Raw genomic sequence first — 17950 nt, 5'->3', positions numbered from 1 at the left:
AGACAGACTCATCAAGAAAAAAATAAACTATACACATGTAAATGCCATCAGAAATGAAAAAGGAAAAATCACGACAGGCACCTTGGAAATACAAAAATTGTAAGAGAATATATGAAAAATTATACACCAACAAACTGGATAACCTAAGAAATGGACGACTTTCTCGAAAAATACAACTTTTAAGACCAGCCCAGGAAAAACCAGAAAATCTGAACAGACCAAATACTAGCAATGAAATTGAATTGGTAATCAAAATATTACCTAAGAATAAAACCCCTGGACCAGATGGTCTCATACTGAATTTTTTTTATAAAGGTATCACTAAAATACAATCTTGTGAAGGTTTCACATGAGGAACATTGTGGTTACTACATTCCTCCCTATTATCAAGTTCCCTTCACGTAACCCACTACAGTCACTGTCCATGAGCACAGTAAGATGCAGGAGTTAGCAGTTGTCTTCTCTGTGCTATATTGCCTTCCCTGTGACCATCCATATTGTGCTTCACAGCTGAATTTTTAGCAAACACTTACAAAAGACCCAATATCCATCCTTCTTAAAGTCTTCTAAAAAGTACAAAAGGAGAGAATACTTCCAAACTCATTCTATGAGGCCAGCATTACAGTGCAAAAAAGGAAAATTACAGACCAATATCCCTGATGAATGTAATCAAAAAACCCTCAACAAAATATTAGCAAACAGGATTAAAAACTACATCAAAAAGGTCATGCATCATCACCGTATGGGATTTATTCCAGGGATTCAAGGATAGTACAATATCTGAAAATCAACCAACATCACACACATTGACAAAGAGGACAAAAATCAACACGATCATCTCAATTGATGCTGAAAAAGCATTCAACAATACTCAACACTCATCCATGACAGAAATTCTCAATTAAAAGTGCATAGAGGATATGTAACTCAGCATAGCAAAGGCAATGCATGAAAAACCCACAGCCCTACACTCCCCACTCTGCCGAGCACTCCCCAGGTTCACTCCCCCTTGCCTGCTGACTTGCTGTGCAGGTAGGAATGTTCACTCAAAAGCTGAAATATATTTCACTAAGATCAGAAACAAAACAAGAATGCTCAATCTCCCCACTTTTATTCAACAAAGTACTGGAGGTCCTAGTCACGGCAATCAGACAACAAACACAAAGATATAAAAGGCTTCCTAAGTGTTAAGGAAGAAGTTAAACTTGTCAGGGTTTTCAGATGATATGCTATTATACATAGAACCTAAAGACTCCACCAAAAAACTGAATGCAGCAAAGGTCCAGGATACAAAATTAACACAGAATCTGCTGCTTTCCTATATTGTAAGCATAAACTAGCACACAGAAAATCAGAAAAACAACTCCATTAACAATTGCAGCAAAAATACCTAACCAAGCAGCTGAAAGACCTAAACACTGAAAATTACAAAACACTCATAGAGCAATTAGATAACAATAAATGGAAACCTATCCTCTGTTCATGGATAGGAAGAATAAATGTTGTCAAAATGACCATCATGCCTAACACAATCTACAGTTTCCATGCAATCCCTATCAAATACCAACGGCATTCTTCAACAAACTACAACAAACAGTTCTAAAATTCATGTGGAACCACAGAAGACCCTGAAGAGCCAAAGCAATCCAGAGAAGGAAGAACAAAGCTGGGGGATTATGCTCCCTACAGAAACCAAGACAGTATGGTACAGGCACAAGAACAGACCCATAGATCATTAGAACAGAATAGAGCCCTGATGTAAACCCACACATATATGGCCAATTCATATATGATAAAGGAGCCATTGGTATAAAATGGGGAAAAGACAGCCTCTTCGACAATTCATACTGGCAAAAATGGACAGCTTACATGTAAGAGAATGAAACTGGATTACTGCCTAACTCCATTTAGAAAACTAAACTCAAAATGGATCAAAGACCTTTGTAAGTCACAAAAAGTAAAACTCTTTGAAGAAAACATAGGCAAAAATCTCTTGAATATAAATGTGAGCAACCTTTTACTGAACACATGTCCTTGGGCAAGGGAAACAAAAGCAAAAATGAACAAATGGGACTACATCAAACTAAAAAGCTTCTGTTCAGCAAAGGACACCATCAGCAGATCAAAAAGGCATCCTACAAATGTATTCCTTAATGACTTATCCCATAAGGGGTTAATTTAACACCCAAAATATGTACAGAAGTCAACAGGGAAAAACTTACAAAGACAGCAATCTAGTCCAGGTGGCTCCCTTCTGTTGCTCTTCTTAGCAAAGACAACAGAAACTCCCTTAATTTCCCGCTCCCCTACACACCCCACTCTGCCGAGCACTCCCTAGGTTCATTCCCCAAACTCTTCACTCCTCGATTGCTCGCTTGCTGTGCATGTAGGAATGTTACAGATACAGAAGCAGAAAGATATATATTGCTCCCTTTGCCCCTGTTCAGGGCTCAGACTTTTGGGAGATTACTTCCCTCTGAGCCCGCCGGTGTGAAGTAAAGCCTCAACACTCCAAGACGACCGAGTGCCGCCTGGTTCTTCCGTCAATGATAGGAGTATGGTACGGGTTTTTTCATTATTTTCCGTAACAAAGTCAAACAACTCAATACCCAAAACCAAGCAACCAGATGAAGAAATGGGCAGAGGATGTGAATAAGAGTCTTTTCCAAAGAAGAAATTCGGACAACTGACAGGAAGGTGAAAAGATGCTCCACATCGCTAATCATATGAGGGTGAAAGTAGTAACCACACTGTTTTTCTTGTGAAACCTTCGTAAGAGTTCACTTCATATCAATAAAAAATGCCGTAAGATATCACTTCAATCAGTTAAGATGGAGAGGGAACAACTGTTCTCTCCTCTCCGCAGTTCCTGATGCATAACTGGTTGGGTATTTTGGGGTGACTGCCAGTTACCACAGAGGCTAGCCCACAGACGTGCTCCTGGTGCAAGGGGCGGGGAAGGGAGAACAGTCAAGAGCAGAGAAGGGAAGCTTGGAGAGCCAGTAGGGAACAAAGTCTGTCAGAGGGAAGCGATGGAGCCCTGGCGCTAGGAGAGTATTAAGCCCATGCTGGGAAGCAGGGGGAAGCAGCGCCAGAGCCAGGAGAGACTGAGACCTACTGCCTTGAGAGTACAAACTCGTTTTTAAGCCCTACAACTTGCTCTTCTCTTTACTCGGTCTCAGCAGAGCAGGAATGCGTGCACACGTGTGCGTGCATGCGTGTGTGTCTAAAACATTACCTTGTGTACCTTATGTACATATACCTTTTAGTTTATCAAGGACACTTCAGTAAGGCAGAGGAAACCAAACAAAAATTCCTGTATCTGCTTTCTCAAAATTTTGTAATAAAAATAGAACGTATCAAAGAAGCTTATTACTCTGTAGTGGTAACTTTAGCACTTGTAACCATTTTGCCAAATTTGGAAAAAATTCCAAGTATAGTTAAACCTCTGTTAAAGAAACCTAATAATAACGTGATTGCACTTAAAGGAAAAGGAAAAAGAAGCATAGAAAGCAAAAAAAGTTACAGGGAAGAATCTATATGGAGAATTAAAAAAAAAAAGCAACGAATACAGTTGGTATTTATTCAAAATTAATCACTTTTAAATTCCAAGGTCAAAATACAACCAAATAAAAGATACGACAGTCATAGGGCATAAATACCCAACTAAACACTGGCATTTATTAAATGCCTTAAGAAATGAATTTTAAAGATGCAGTGAAAATTAAACTGCTTGAGAAGAAAGTTGGAGTGGCTATAATTCAGAGCAAAATAGAGAGCAAGGAAAATTATCAGGGAAAAAAAAGGGTCATTGTGGAGTAAATGGTAGTTTCCAGAATTTACCGCCTGGCATATGAATGGATGTTTACTGCTGCAGCCTCAGGTGGTTCTGGGCAAGTAGTGGAGATAAAATGGCCATTCTCTCCTCCCCTCAGTTCCTGGAACCTAACTGGTCTGCTGCCTGCCATCACCAAGGAGCGGCTCATAGAGTTCTTCCAAGAAGGGGAGGGTGGGAAACCAGAGTGTGCTGTGGCTGCACGAAAACGGCGCACAGAAAAGCACTTTGCTAGCATGGAGTGCGGAGAAAGTGTTAGGCAGGAAAATAGATCTGGGCAGGGTGGAAAGAGAAAAAAAGGCCAGGGAAGTCCATTAAAAAGACCCAGAGTTAATGAATTAAAGCTTGAAAAGCCAAGAGCTACTTGGCCTGGAATGTTTGAATATTGCCCAGATAAAGGAAGGTACTTCGGCATAGCCCATCTTTATTATGTTAATCATCTGGGCCCAGTTTATTTTTTACCTTTACCTACATGCTGTTTTTCTCTCCTTTCACCACTGATCAAGTAGTTTGTTTCCTAGGCAATTCATTTACTATGCTGGTCCTGCCATAAACAACATAGTAAAAAGCAAGAAGGATTCTATCTTAAAGACTGTATTTTAATACCCAAGAAGTTAAGTAAGATTCTTAACTAACTCTTTAGCAAACAGACAATAACTCATCCCACCTTGGGGCACAGGGCAGGCAGTCTTAATTGATATGCTCCCAAACCAGTAAGCTGCTATCCTGGGAGGGGGCCAGAGCAGTAAACTTCTTATGTCAATTTTGAGAATTACCCAGAGGACTGGTAAGAGACTCTGTGTCTCAAAAAGATAAACATCTTGAGGAGAAGACCACTTAAGTTCACCCTTCTAGCTCTCTGTCACATTCCTGAAAAATCCTTAAAAGGAGGAATCCCCAGCCTTTCAGGGCGCCTCCCCTCCCTGAGGTTGCCTGTATTTTTTCTCTCTGTAAGTAACTTTAAAACTTTCACTGTTTCACTACTGTGTCTCTGCCCTTCAATTCTTTGTTCCAGGAGGGACAAGAACCAAGGAAAATACACAATACCCCCCTAACAAAGGTAGTGCGGGAAAGCACTGGTGTTGAGATAGGTAGACAAATTTGTGTTGCGTTGGTGTAGACTTTCCGTTCTGCATGACAAGAAAAAGTACTAGAGCTCTTCTACTTACAGGGCACAACCATGTAAATATATCTAACACTATTTACCTGAGACTTAAAAATGGCAAATCAAATTATTTTATACTTTTTAGCATAGTAAGAAAGGAAGGATTCCATCTTAAAGCTAAGATTCCATTTTTAAAAGCCAGGAAGTTAGGAAGTAAGAATCTCCACATATTTCAGCAAACAGACAAGAACTCAGTCCACCTTGGTGGCAGGGCAGGCAGCCCAGACTAAGGTTCCCAGAGGGGAGCTGTTCCCCTTGTGAGGAACTTATACTCGTGTTAAGTTAATTTTGCAGAATTACCTAGAGGACTGATAACAGAAGTGACTTAGTGTATCACACTAGAGATAAGCATTTTTGAGACCACTTTACAAGTTCATACCCACTGGCCCTTTGAAAAATCCTTAAAAGAAGGAACCCCTAGGGGATTCAAGATGGCGGCACGAGAGGTGAGACAGTCCAAAAACCACAGATAGTATGAAGATATAGCGAACACAACTAACTCTAGAACAGCAACAGGAAAGAAGGCTGCACCCGACTGCATAGAGACCCTCAAGGAAGAGGGTAACGTACCAAAGCCTTGATCCAGCAGGACCTAAGCCCTTCCACCACCCTAGTTCACCAGCAGGAGGAAGAGAAATGGAGCAGGGAGGGGGTGGAAGCCCAGAACTGCTGAACACCCAGCCCCGGAGGCCTACTTTGGAAAACAAATCTACATTGTATGGTGCCCTGGAGGTTGGTGGGGTTGGGGAGCAGGGACAGGTGGAGTGCTTGAGAGACTGAGATTCCGGCCCTTTGTGCAGGGTAAGAATCCCCACCTGGCCGCTCTGGGACAAAGGAAAGGCGTGTGGTCTAAGAGGCTTCCTTGCAGCAAGATGGCTGCTGAAGGTGCAGGGTTTGCACGGAGCTTGCTGCGCGGGAGAAGGGAGAGGCAGACAAGATTGTCCGCGGGCGCTCTGCCCAGCAGATTGGGAACTTTGAGGAGCTTCGGGAGGTCCAATCCCCCTAGCTGGCTACTCAGCTTGGAGGCCCCCCACACTGACACTCAGACTGCTGCACCTTCTCCTGGCCTGCCGGCACCTGCTCACAGACCAGCAGTCACTGCTGGCATCAGGCCAGCCGGAGGGAGGCCCCTAGAGACGCCAAGCACGGAGGGTTACAACTGTGTGCTTGGCCCACTGGCTCTGACGCTGGAGACGCACTGCAGCCGGAAAGCAGTGTCAATTTAGCTCTTTCCTCCTCCCAGGCTCCAGCACCACTCCCCTATGACCCCCATCCTCACGTAGTGGCTGAGCAGCTCCAGAGACTAGAGCTTCTGGACACTAGAGGGCACCACACAAAACTGGCCAAATGAAACTGAACTCACCAGTATTCCTGAAAGAGAGTTCGAAGTAAGAACTATAAACATGCTTACGGAGGGGCAGAAAAATATTCAAGAACTCAGGGATGAATTTAAGATGGAGATTCAATCATCAAGACACTCCGTACCTGAAATGAAACATGTGAGGGATTTAAAAGAAGATTGGATGTAGTAGAAGAGACGGTAAATGGAATAGTAATTAGAGAAGAGGAATACAAAGAAGATGAGGCACAGAGAGAAAAAATAATCTCTAAGAATGAAAGATCATTGAGACGACCGTGTGACAGTTCCAAACGGAACATTACTCTCCTAATAGGGGCACCAGAAGAAGAAGTGAAAGAAAAAGGGACAGAAAGTGTCACTGAGGAGGCAATTGCTGAACACTTCCCCAATCTGAGAAAGAAGACAGTCTCTCAAGCCATCGAAGTGTTAGGCAGACCTCCCAACACAAGGGATCCAAGGAAGACAACACCAAGACATAAAAAATAAAGTGGCAAAGATCAAGGATAAGGACAGACTTTTAAAAGCAGCTAGAGAGAGAGAAAAGATCACATACAAAGGAAAACCCATCAGGCTATCATCAGAATTCTCAACAAAAACCTTACAGGCCAGAAGGGAGTGGCATGATGTATTTAATGCAGTGATGCAGGAGGTCCTAGGACCAAGAATACTCTACCTGCCAAGGTGATCATTTAAATTTGAAGGAGAGATTAAACAATGTTCCGATAAGCAAAAGCTGAGAGGATTTACCTCCTACAAACCACCTCGACAGTGCATTTTGGAGGAACTACTACACATGGAAGTATTCCTAAGGCTAAATACATTTCACCAGGCAAAATAAAACCACAGCAAAGTAGAACAATTAATTACTGAACAGATGCAAAATCAAATCAACTACCCCCAAAGTCAATCAAGGGATAGACAAAGAGCTCAGAATATCACACCCAACATATAAAGAAAGGGAGGGGTAAGAAAAAGGAGAAAAAAACAAAAAACAACTTTTAGGTTCTGTTTTTATTAGCACAGAAAGTGAGTTAAATTAGACTGTCAGATAGTAAGGGAATTACCCTTGAACCTTTCATAACCACAAATCTAAAGTCTGCAATGGCAGTAAGTACATACCTATCAATAATCACCCTAAATGTAAAGGCTCTGAAGGCACCAATCAAAACACAGAGTCACCGAATGAATTAAAAAACCAGACCATCTGTATGCTACCTGCAAAAGACTCACTTCGAACCCAAAGACATACACAGACTGAAAGTAAAGGGATTGAAAATGGTATTTCATGCAACTAATAAGGAGAAAAAAGCAGGAGTTGCAGTACTTGTATCAGACAAAATAGACTTTAAAACAAAGAAACTCACCAGAGACAAAGGAGGACATTACATAATGATAAAGGGGGCAGTCCAACAAGAGGAGAGAACTATTATAAATATCGACGCACCCGAAATGGGATCATCTACATACGTGAAACAAATACTAACAGAACTAAAGAGGGAAATGGAATGCAATGCACTCATTCTAGGAGACTTCAACACACCACTCACTCCAAAGGATAGATCAACCAGACAGAAAATGAGTAAAGAGACGGAGGCACTGAACAACATATTACAACAGACGGACCTAACTGACATACACAGAACAGTACATCCAAACGCAACAGAATGCACATTCTTCTCAAGTGCACATGGAATGTTTCCCAGAATAGACCATACACGAGGCCACAGAAAAAACACCTCAGCAAATTCAAAAAGACTGAAATTGAACAAACCAGCTACTCAGATCCCAAAGGTATAAAATTAGAAATAAATTAACACAAAGAAAATGAAAAAGCACACAAACACATGGAGGCTTAATAACGTGCTTCTAAATAATCAATGGATAGATTATCAAATAAGAAGAGATCAAGCAATATACGGAGACAACTGAAAAAAACAACTCAATACCACAAAAATCTGTGGGACAAAGTGAAGGCCGTGTGAGCTGCAAGTATTACAATACAGGCTGACAACAGGAAAGAAGAACAGCCAGAAATGAACAGTCTAAACTCACTAGACCATTTTTGAAACTAGAAAAAGAAGAACAAAGTGAGGCACAAAGTCAGTAGAAGGAAGGACATAATAAAGATTGAAGCAGAAACAAATCAAATAGAGGAGAATAAAACAACAGAATCAGTGAAACCAGGAGCTGATCCATCAAGAATATAAACAAAATAGATAAACCCATAGGCAGATTTACCAAGAAAAAATGAGAGTCTGCACACATAAACAGAATCAGAAATGAGAAAGGAAAAATAACTATGGAGACCACAGAAATACAAAGAATTATGAGAAAATATCATGAAAAATTACATAGTAACAAACCAGATAACGTAATAGAAATGGAACCAGGAAGAAACGAAAATCTTAACAGACCAATTGGCAGCAATGTAATGGAACTGGTTATCAAAAATACCTAACAACTAAAGCCCTGAACCAGATGACTGCCCCCCTCTGAATTTTATCAAACATTCAGTGAAGACCTAAAACCAATCCTCTTTAAAGTTCTCCAAAAAGGAGAAGAGGAGGGAATACTTCCATACTCATTCTGTGAGGCCAACATCACTATAATACCAAAAACAGGCAAAGACCCCACCAAAAAAGAAAACTACAGACCAATATCGCTGATGAACACAGATGCAGAAATACTCAATAAAATATTAGCAAACCGAATTCAAAAATACACTGAAAGGATCATCCACCATGACCAAGTGGGATTCATCCCAAGGATGCAAGGATGATACAACATTCGAAAATCCTTTAACATCACCCACCACGTCAATACAAAGAAGCACAAAAACCACATGATCATCTCCATAGAGGCTGAAAAAGCATTAGACAAAATTCAATGTCCATTCGTGATAAAAACTCTTAACAAAATGGGTAGAGAGGGCATATACCTCAAAATAATAAAGTCTGTATATGACAAACCCACAGGCAACATTATACTTAATGGCGAGAAGCTGGAAGATTTTCCCCTAAGGTCGTGAACAAGACAGGGATGCCCACTGTCCCCACTTTTATTCAACATAGTACTGGAGGTCCTAGCAATGGCAATCAGACAACACAAAGAAATCAAAGGCATCCAGGCTGGTAAGGAACAAGTCAAACTGTCCATTTGCAGATGACATGACATTGCACAGAAAATAACCCTAAAGAAAACACTCCAAAACTACTACAACTAATGTCTGAACTCAGCAACGTTGTAGGTTACAAAATTAATACACAGAAATCTGTTGCATTTCTATACACTAATGATGAGCAAGCAGAAAGAGAAATCAGGAAAACAATGCTTTTCACAATTGCATCAAAAAGAATAAAACACCTCGGAATAAACCTAACCAAGGAAGTGAAAGACCTATACCCTGAAACTACAAGACTCTCCTAAGAGAAATTAAAGAGGACACGAACCAATGGAAAATCACCCCATGCTCTTCACTAGGAAGAATTAATATCGTCAAAATGGCCACCCTGCCTAATGCAATCTACAGGTTCAAAGCAACCGCTAACTAAATACGAACAGCAGTCTTCAACGAACTGGAACAAATGGTTCTAAAATTCATATGGAAACACCAAAAAACCCCGATTAGCCAAAGCAGTCCTGGGAAGGAAGAAGAAATCAGAGGGATCTCTCTTCTGAAATTGAAGCTCTAACACAGAGCCACAGTAATCAAGACAATCTGGTACTGGCACAAGAACAGACCCATAGTCCAATGCAACAGACCAGAGGGCCAAGATATAAACCAAACATATATGGTCAGTAAATATACGATAAAGGAGCCATGGATATACAATGGGGAAATGACAGCCTCTTCAACAGCTGGTGATGGCAAAACTGGACAGCTACATGTAAGACAAGGAAACAGGATTATTGTCTAACCTACACAGAAAAGTAAACTCAACATGGATCAAAGACCTGAATGATGAGTCATGAAACCATAAAACTCTTAGAAAAAAATTACAGACAAAAATCTCTTGGACATAAACACGAGCAACTTCTTCATGAACGTATCTCCCCAAGCAAGGGAAACAAAAGCAAAAATGAACAAGTGGGACTATATCAAACTAAAAAGCTTCTGTACAGCAAAGGACACCATCAGTAGAACAAAAAGACATCCTACAGTATGGGAGAATGTATTCATAAATGACATATCCGATAAGTGGTTGTCATCCAAATTATATAAAGAGCTCACACACCTCAACAATCAAAAAGCACATAATCCAATTAAAAAATGGGCAGAGGAGCTGAACAGACACTTCTCTAAAGAAGAAATTCAGATGGCAAACAGACAAATGAAAAGACACTCCACATCGCTTGTCATCAGAGAAATGCAAATTAAAACCACAATGAGTTATCACCTCACATCAACTAGGGTGGCCAGCATCCGAAAGACAAACAACAGATGTTGGCGAGGATGTGGAGAAAGGGGAACCCTCGTACACTGCTGGTTGGAAAGAAAACTAATTCTACCATTGTGGAAAGCTGTATGGAGGTTCCTCAAAAAGCTCAAAATAGAAATACCACTTGACCCAGGAATTCCACTCCTAGGAATTTACCCTAAGAATGCAGCAGTCCCATTTGAGAAAGACATATGCACCCGTATGCTTATCACAGCACTATATACAATGAAAAGAACACAGAAGCAACCTAAGTGTGCAACAGTACATGAATGCACAAAGATGTGGTACACATTCAGCCATAAGAGGAAAAGAAATCCTACCATTTGCAACAACATGGATGGAGCTAGAGGGTATTGTGCCCAGTGAAAATAGCCATGCAGAGAAAGACAAGTATCAGATTATTTCACTCATCTGTGGACCATAAGAACAAAGACAAAAAAACTGCAGGAACAAAACAGCTGCAGACTCACAGAACCCAAGAATGAACTAACAGGTACCAAAGGGAAAGGGGCTGGGGAGATGGGTGGGAAGGGAGGGACAAGGTGGGTAAACGGGCATTATGATTAGCACACATAATGTAGCGGATGGGGGGATACGGGAAAAGCACTATACACAGAGAAGACAAGTAATGATTCTATAGCATCTTACTATGCTGACGGACAGTGAATGTAAAGGGGGATGTGGGGGACTTGATAATAGGGGAGTGCAGTTACCATAATGTTGTTCAAGTAACTGTACACTAATGGTATCAAAAAAAAGAAAGAATCCTTAAAGAACTGAATTCAGCAAAGCTGTTAAAGTACAAAATGAATAAAAATCATAAAAAGTGAATCCCACCTACATGAGCAGCAAAAAGGATAAAATACTCAGGAAAATATAAACCTAATTAGTAAGATACACAGCAGTGTTTGAAGCAAATAAGTCCTAAATAAACAAGACAATGTATACTCATGTATTGGAAGATTTAGTATTATTTAGATGTCAATACTACCCCTCTACCCAAACAGTCTACATATGTAATGTTATCCCTTCCAAAATTACAATGGTATTGACTGCCAAAATGTTAAAACCCATCCTAAAGTTCATATAAATAACAGAATTTAAAAATGAATAGAATTTTCTCTGCAGACGCACAAGAAGCACAAGAAAGGATTCTTGGAATCACTCATCACTAGGGAAGTGAAAATCAAAACTGCCATGAGATACCACATCACTGGGATGGCTTTTACATTTAAAAAAAGAGAGAAGAAGAAGTAGGGGAGAGAAAGTAGAGCTTTGGTACTTGACTGGTGTGAGTATACCATGGTGAAACTAATGTATAAGTTGGCAGGTCCTTAAAAAGTTAAGCATAGATTTACCATGTAATCTAGCATATTCAATCCAAGTATATACTCAAAGGAACTGAAAATGCATTCAAACAGTTATTTGTGTTCATAGCAATGCTCAAAGCAGTGTTTTTCATAATAGCCAGAAACAGAAACAATCTAAGGATCCACCAACAAATGAATGCATTAACAAAAACGTGATATAGTTGTACATCTGAATATATTCAGCCTTAAAAAGGAAGAGAATTCTGAAATATGCGGCAACACGTATAAACCTTGAGAACATTATGTCATGTGAAACAATCCAAACACAAAAAGACTAATATTGTGATTCCATTTATATGTGGGATTGACTGTAGGCAAATTCATCTAGATAGAATGTGGATTAGAGCTAACTAGGACTGGAAGGTTTTGTGAAACGGCTTTTTCAAACCAAGAAAAGCTTATTTTCCTAAAGAAAAACAAATTAATTCTTTAGAAAAATTTGGGGTGACAAAAAGTTTAAGAAATAGTGATGATGATAAAAACTCTCAGCAAAGTGAGTGTAAAGGGTAGATACCTCAACATAATAAAGGCCTTATAAGATAAACCCACAGATTACATAGCAATGGTGAAAAACCTGCCAACTTATACAATTTTCCTCACTGATTAGGATGAAGACAAGGATCCTGACTCTTAGCACTTTTATTCAACAGAGTATTGGAGGTTCTAGCCACAGCAATCAGACGAGATGAAGAAATAAAAAGGCATTCATATGGCTAGGGAAGAAGTAAAACTGTCACTATTTCCAGATGATATATTATATAGAGAAGACCCTAAAGAGTCCACCAATACCTATTAGGAAAATAAGTGAATTCACTATAGTTTCAGGATACAAAATTAAGCAGAGAAATCTGTTGCACTTGTATACACTAACAGTGAACTATCAGAAGAATAAAATAAGGAAAAAGAAATAGTGATGATGACTGTACAACACTGAAAATGTTCTTAAGGCCACTGAATTGCCCCCTTAGAAGTTGTTAAAATGTCCAAATACCTTGTTATGATTATATATGCCACAACAATAAAAGCCCGTTAAAAGGAAAAAAATATCAGCACTGCCGTTTAGATAAGAAGAAAGTAGCACAGATTAAGTGAGACATGTTGAAGGTTTCATAAACACCAATGTGCCATGTAGACGAGAATAAGTCTCATTTGACTTCAAAGATGTTTTTATCAAAATTAATCTGTTTTTGCTCAAAATAATGAGGCGTGCCTTCCTTCCTAAAACACAAAACAAAACAAAACCCTAAAGAAAAAAATAATCACTTACTTGCTGGGACAGTGCAATAGTAAGTCAATGATAAATGTTTGCCAGGCTCTTTCTTTACTAAGTGCATCCAAAGCTGTTGGAAGTAGAGCAAAACATAACGTCATCACTTCGAATCCCTCACAGCAAACCTGTTCATCTTCTGTATCTGGCTCATTACTTGCATTGGTGATCTGTAAAATTACAATCAGGAGTCAAATTACCCAGTGATACATTTTTTATTTTCATTTTTTTTACTAAGGTATCATCCATATACATTCTTCTGAAGGTTTCACATTAAAAATAACGTGGTTACTACTTTCACTCACATTATCGAGTTCCCCCCATACCCCATTGCATTCACCATCCATCAGTGTAGTAAGATGCCACAGATTCTCTACTTGTCTTCTCTGTGCTACACTGTCTCTCCCATGATCCTCCCCACACCAGGTGTGCCGATCGTAACACCCCCTAATCCCCTTCTCCCTCCCTTCCCACCTCTCCCCTTTGTTAGCAGCTAGTCCCTTCTTAGAGTCTGTGAGTCTGCTGCTTTACTCCTTCAGTTTTGCTTCATTGTTACCCAGTGATGCAGGTTCAGGAAAAAATTCTTAACCTGTATCTAACCTGTATTTAAATGTAGCTAACATTTAAAACTTACCTAATCTCTAAAGTGGCCTGTCTTCAGTCCCTTCATCTGCAATTCTGAGACCCTCAGAAAAATACCCCCAAAGGGGATTAAAGGTGTCTGATCACAAACACTAAGTGTCACTTGGGTGAGTGGTAAAGTTCTGCATCAGTCAGTATTCCTTCCTAAACAATCCCTCTGGCCCTGCAGTTTGTGTTTTTGATTAGTGTGTAGTTTTTATCACACAGCTTACTAAGATGCAATCTGATTTAAAAAATTACTTAGCCCTATACCAATGTTCAAGAAGGCATTTCCAAACAAAAATATAATCAAGTAGGCAGCTAATCATTTGTAATCTGCCTTTACTCATCGAAAAATAGGTACAGTTTATGTCTGGCAAACAACATTTAAATATTCCAAAAAGGGAAGCTGTACAAGGCTATTACCTACCCACTTTTCTCTCTTAAATATTACAGAAGTGACTATCCAAGACAAGTAAATATGACTGGGGATTCAAAGAGCTAAACAAAATCTTTTCTGCAAGTAACTGCTTAATTCAACAAAGCTTAGGGATAATACCAAAATGGTACACTTTTCCTGCTTTTGAGTGCTCTAAATGAGCCAAGAAAATACTTGTTAAATGTCAATTCCACAGCAGACAGTTACCAAAATTCATTCAGGACAAAAAAACTGAGAAAGAATTAAAGGGAACTAGGAAAAGAAAATCCATTATATTTTCAACCCAGGAAGTTAAAAAAAAAAAGTTTCAGAAAAAAGCTGCGTTATAGAGAAACCCTGAAGTCTTTTATTTTCAAAAATAACTCATATATATTCTCATCTGAACTGCATCTAGAAGTTCATTTTAAACTACTAGATACGAATGACTTTTTCCTTAAAAGACAGCAGACACGAAACTTTGGTCATATGTACAACTAACAAACAAGGAATATATTTTTGTACTAATTCTTACCGTCATCTCGTACATTTTAGTAATTTCTTCATTTGGGCTAAAGACTAGCTCTAATGCCCCACATCCTGATGCCCAGACGATTTTTTGTATAGCTCTAATTACACAAGTATCAGGCATATATCTTGAAGCCTGAAAAAAAACCAGTAATTAAAAGTGCTGATAGAATATCAAAGTGAAATAATCAGAAAACAAAACTTTCTCCTTGTTAAAGAGGTAGTATAAGTGGTTGTAAATTAAGTGAATGCTTCACATTACCCTTAAGGTCCAAAGTAGTAATGGGTGCATTTTTAAATACCTTTACATCAAGTCATAAAATATAGTAGATGAAGAACAAACATTATTGTCAGCTACAGTCACAAAGTATGCTTTAGGCTAAGATCTAATCTGGGCTCTATAATACTTTTCATAAGAATTTTTAGAACATGGGAAAATCCAGCCTTTCATTCCTATGTATGTCTTCACCCAGAAAGAAGATGCACCCACAGAAGCCCTTATTTAATGAATTTTCAAAGTAGTTCTATTCCCAAAAGTCAGAAACTAGTATAATTCAAATGTCTACTAATGCAACAGGAGGAAAGCCCATAAAAAGTAGTATTACTCAAAATGGAATAAAGGACAGATGCAAAATATAACACTGATAATTTCAAAATTATGCTGATGGAAATAATGCAGACACAAAAGAGCATACAATATGATTCCAGTGATGTAAATTTAACGAAACTTAAGAAATTTACATGTAACAAAAAGCAGAATGGTGGTTGCGTGGAGCCAGGAGGAGAAAACTATTGGGGCTGATGGAAATTCACCTTGAGTGTGTCATTAAACATCTGTCAAAACTCACCAGATGGTTTATTTTGATCTAGTTTATGCAACAGAAAGTATAACTCAAAAAAATCTGTTTAAAAACTTTTAAAAAGCACTTTCTTAATACTAGTATTTAGATAATATTAACATGAAACTTCATCTGAAATAATAAGATTCACACTAGAGTGACACAGTCACAATAACCTCAAGTTCAGCATCTTTATATATTTGAACAAAAAGAGACTGTCAACAGTAATACAAAATAAAACCACCCAAAATGCCAGAGTCTTCAAATTTTGATACTAACCTCACCAGATATTTGCTGAGCAAGACGTACAGAAACATTTCTAAGCATGTATTCAGATGACGGATTAGGCATGCTCTGAAGGACATTTTGTAGTATCACCATGTGATCGTGAGTAACTTGGTTCATCTGAAAAAACACAACTTTTTACTTGGAATAAACTTGCACAAAACTAAATTTCAAAAATCTGCAGTAACCAACCCAACAATATGCTACTTAATCACTGCCTCTGTCTCAGGATGTCATCTTTCTCCGTCTACATCAGTGTTCCTTATTTACAATAGAATTAATGGTGATCTGCATAAAAAGTATCCCAGATGCCCAACACTATAGACACCCTCTCTCACTTGCCTGTTAAAATATAATATTGCTCTGTAAACTCCAATTTCAGACTAACTCAATACTCTTCCTACAACAGGGTTCACTCTCACTTGAAGCAGGTGACAGCCCTCTGAACACATCTTTTACACGTCTCTGGGCAAAGCCTTTTCCTCTTTCCCAAAAGATTACTATGCTTGCTGTGAAATGACTGAGCAAAATGAGGGTACCAGATAAACAGACTTTCAATTTCTCATCCTCTCATCTTTAATTTATACCTTTCACTTTCTGTCACTCCAGTCTTTAAGCTGTTCCTTACTTTAGTTCAAAGGTTCTTTTGCTACCTGTGTTCTAATGTTTATCCCTCAAACTTGCTAAAAAGTCTGCACAGATTCACCACCCACCCTCTCTACCTTTCTTTCACAATCAAGTTTTGTTAAAGAAGTTCTTAAAAATACATGTTTTAAGGAATTTAAGACTTTGGGATGGTGGTTCCTGCTGTCACTAGTTTGGCAAATCATGTAGAAGTCTGATTTGGTGTAATGCTTCCTTCCAGTTACTCTCTTTAATGTCAATTAAGGGAAGCTGAAATTTTCATTTAATTTACTGTTCTACACATGTGATTTTCATCTTTCACAGTCAATACTTGAGGGTACTACTACTAAGTAAGATTTCAAATTAAAAAGATAGTATAGAGGACTCTGGGAAAAAAGATGGTGGAGTAGTAAGATTAAGGCAGAACCCTCCTGCAAAAAACACAGAGAACATGAAATTATAGCAAATATAACCAACCCTGAAAATAACATGAAGACTGCAGAACTACATACGCACATCAGGGAGGAAGGGAAGAAGAGGGGAAAGTGGCAAAGCTGATTATATGGTGGGACCTAAGCCCTCCTCCACAGGCAGGAGGAAGAGGAACAGAGCCGGGCGTGTGTAGGAACCCATGATTGCTGAACACCTGGCCCTAGAGATCTGGGAGCAGAAACCCACATTACATGGTGCTCTAGTAATTAGAGGGCCTGGACAAAACAGACAGGCTGAATGAACACTTGGAAGGCAGTGATTCCAACTGTTTGTGGAGGATAGGCATGTTCTACTGGTCTCCCTGAGACAAAAGCAAAGAGGGAGTTGGAAAGGCTTCCTAGCAATGAGAGGAGCACTAGATGGGTAAGGGTTACACAGAGCTCTCTGCTGAGGTTGGAAAAGGCAGGTGGAAAATACCTCCCAAGCCCACCCTCAGCCTAACAGCTTCGGAACTCTTGGGAGACAGGGAGGCTTTGTTCCCCTCCCCGGTAACTCAGCCCTGAGGCTCCTCCTTGCAGCACGTGGCCTGTGGATGGCCCACTTGGCTTGGAGGTGGTGTCATACTTTGCTGCCAGATAGGCAGGGGGAGACCCTCCCAGGTTTCATGGTCCTATACTGGGCCAGCTGAGGATCTGCCCACAGAAGCCATACCCTGGAGGCTACTTCCTCCCGGCAAGCACTGGTTCCACCTGCCTGTGACCTGTGCTTTT

At 39.5% G+C, this 17950-nt stretch overlaps 1 protein-coding gene across 1 annotated transcript in view; it reads right to left on the bottom strand.

Moving 5' to 3' along the window:
* The window catches only part of LOC130682069 (probable ubiquitin carboxyl-terminal hydrolase FAF-X), a 166434-nt gene that overhangs the window by 63634 nt on the left and 84850 nt on the right, over window positions 1–17950 (bottom strand). Inside the window, 3 exon segments of the mRNA XM_057496199.1 lie at window positions 13437–13606; window positions 15008–15136; window positions 16119–16244. Coding sequence (XP_057352182.1) covers window positions 13437–13606; window positions 15008–15136; window positions 16119–16244 — 425 coding nt within the window.

The sequence above is a fragment of the Manis pentadactyla genome, chromosome Y (assembly GCF_030020395.1).
Source record: "Manis pentadactyla isolate mManPen7 chromosome Y, mManPen7.hap1, whole genome shotgun sequence".
Classification (NCBI taxonomy): domain Eukaryota; kingdom Metazoa; phylum Chordata; class Mammalia; order Pholidota; family Manidae; genus Manis; species Manis pentadactyla.
This window is presented reverse-complemented; position numbering and strand designations above follow the sequence as displayed.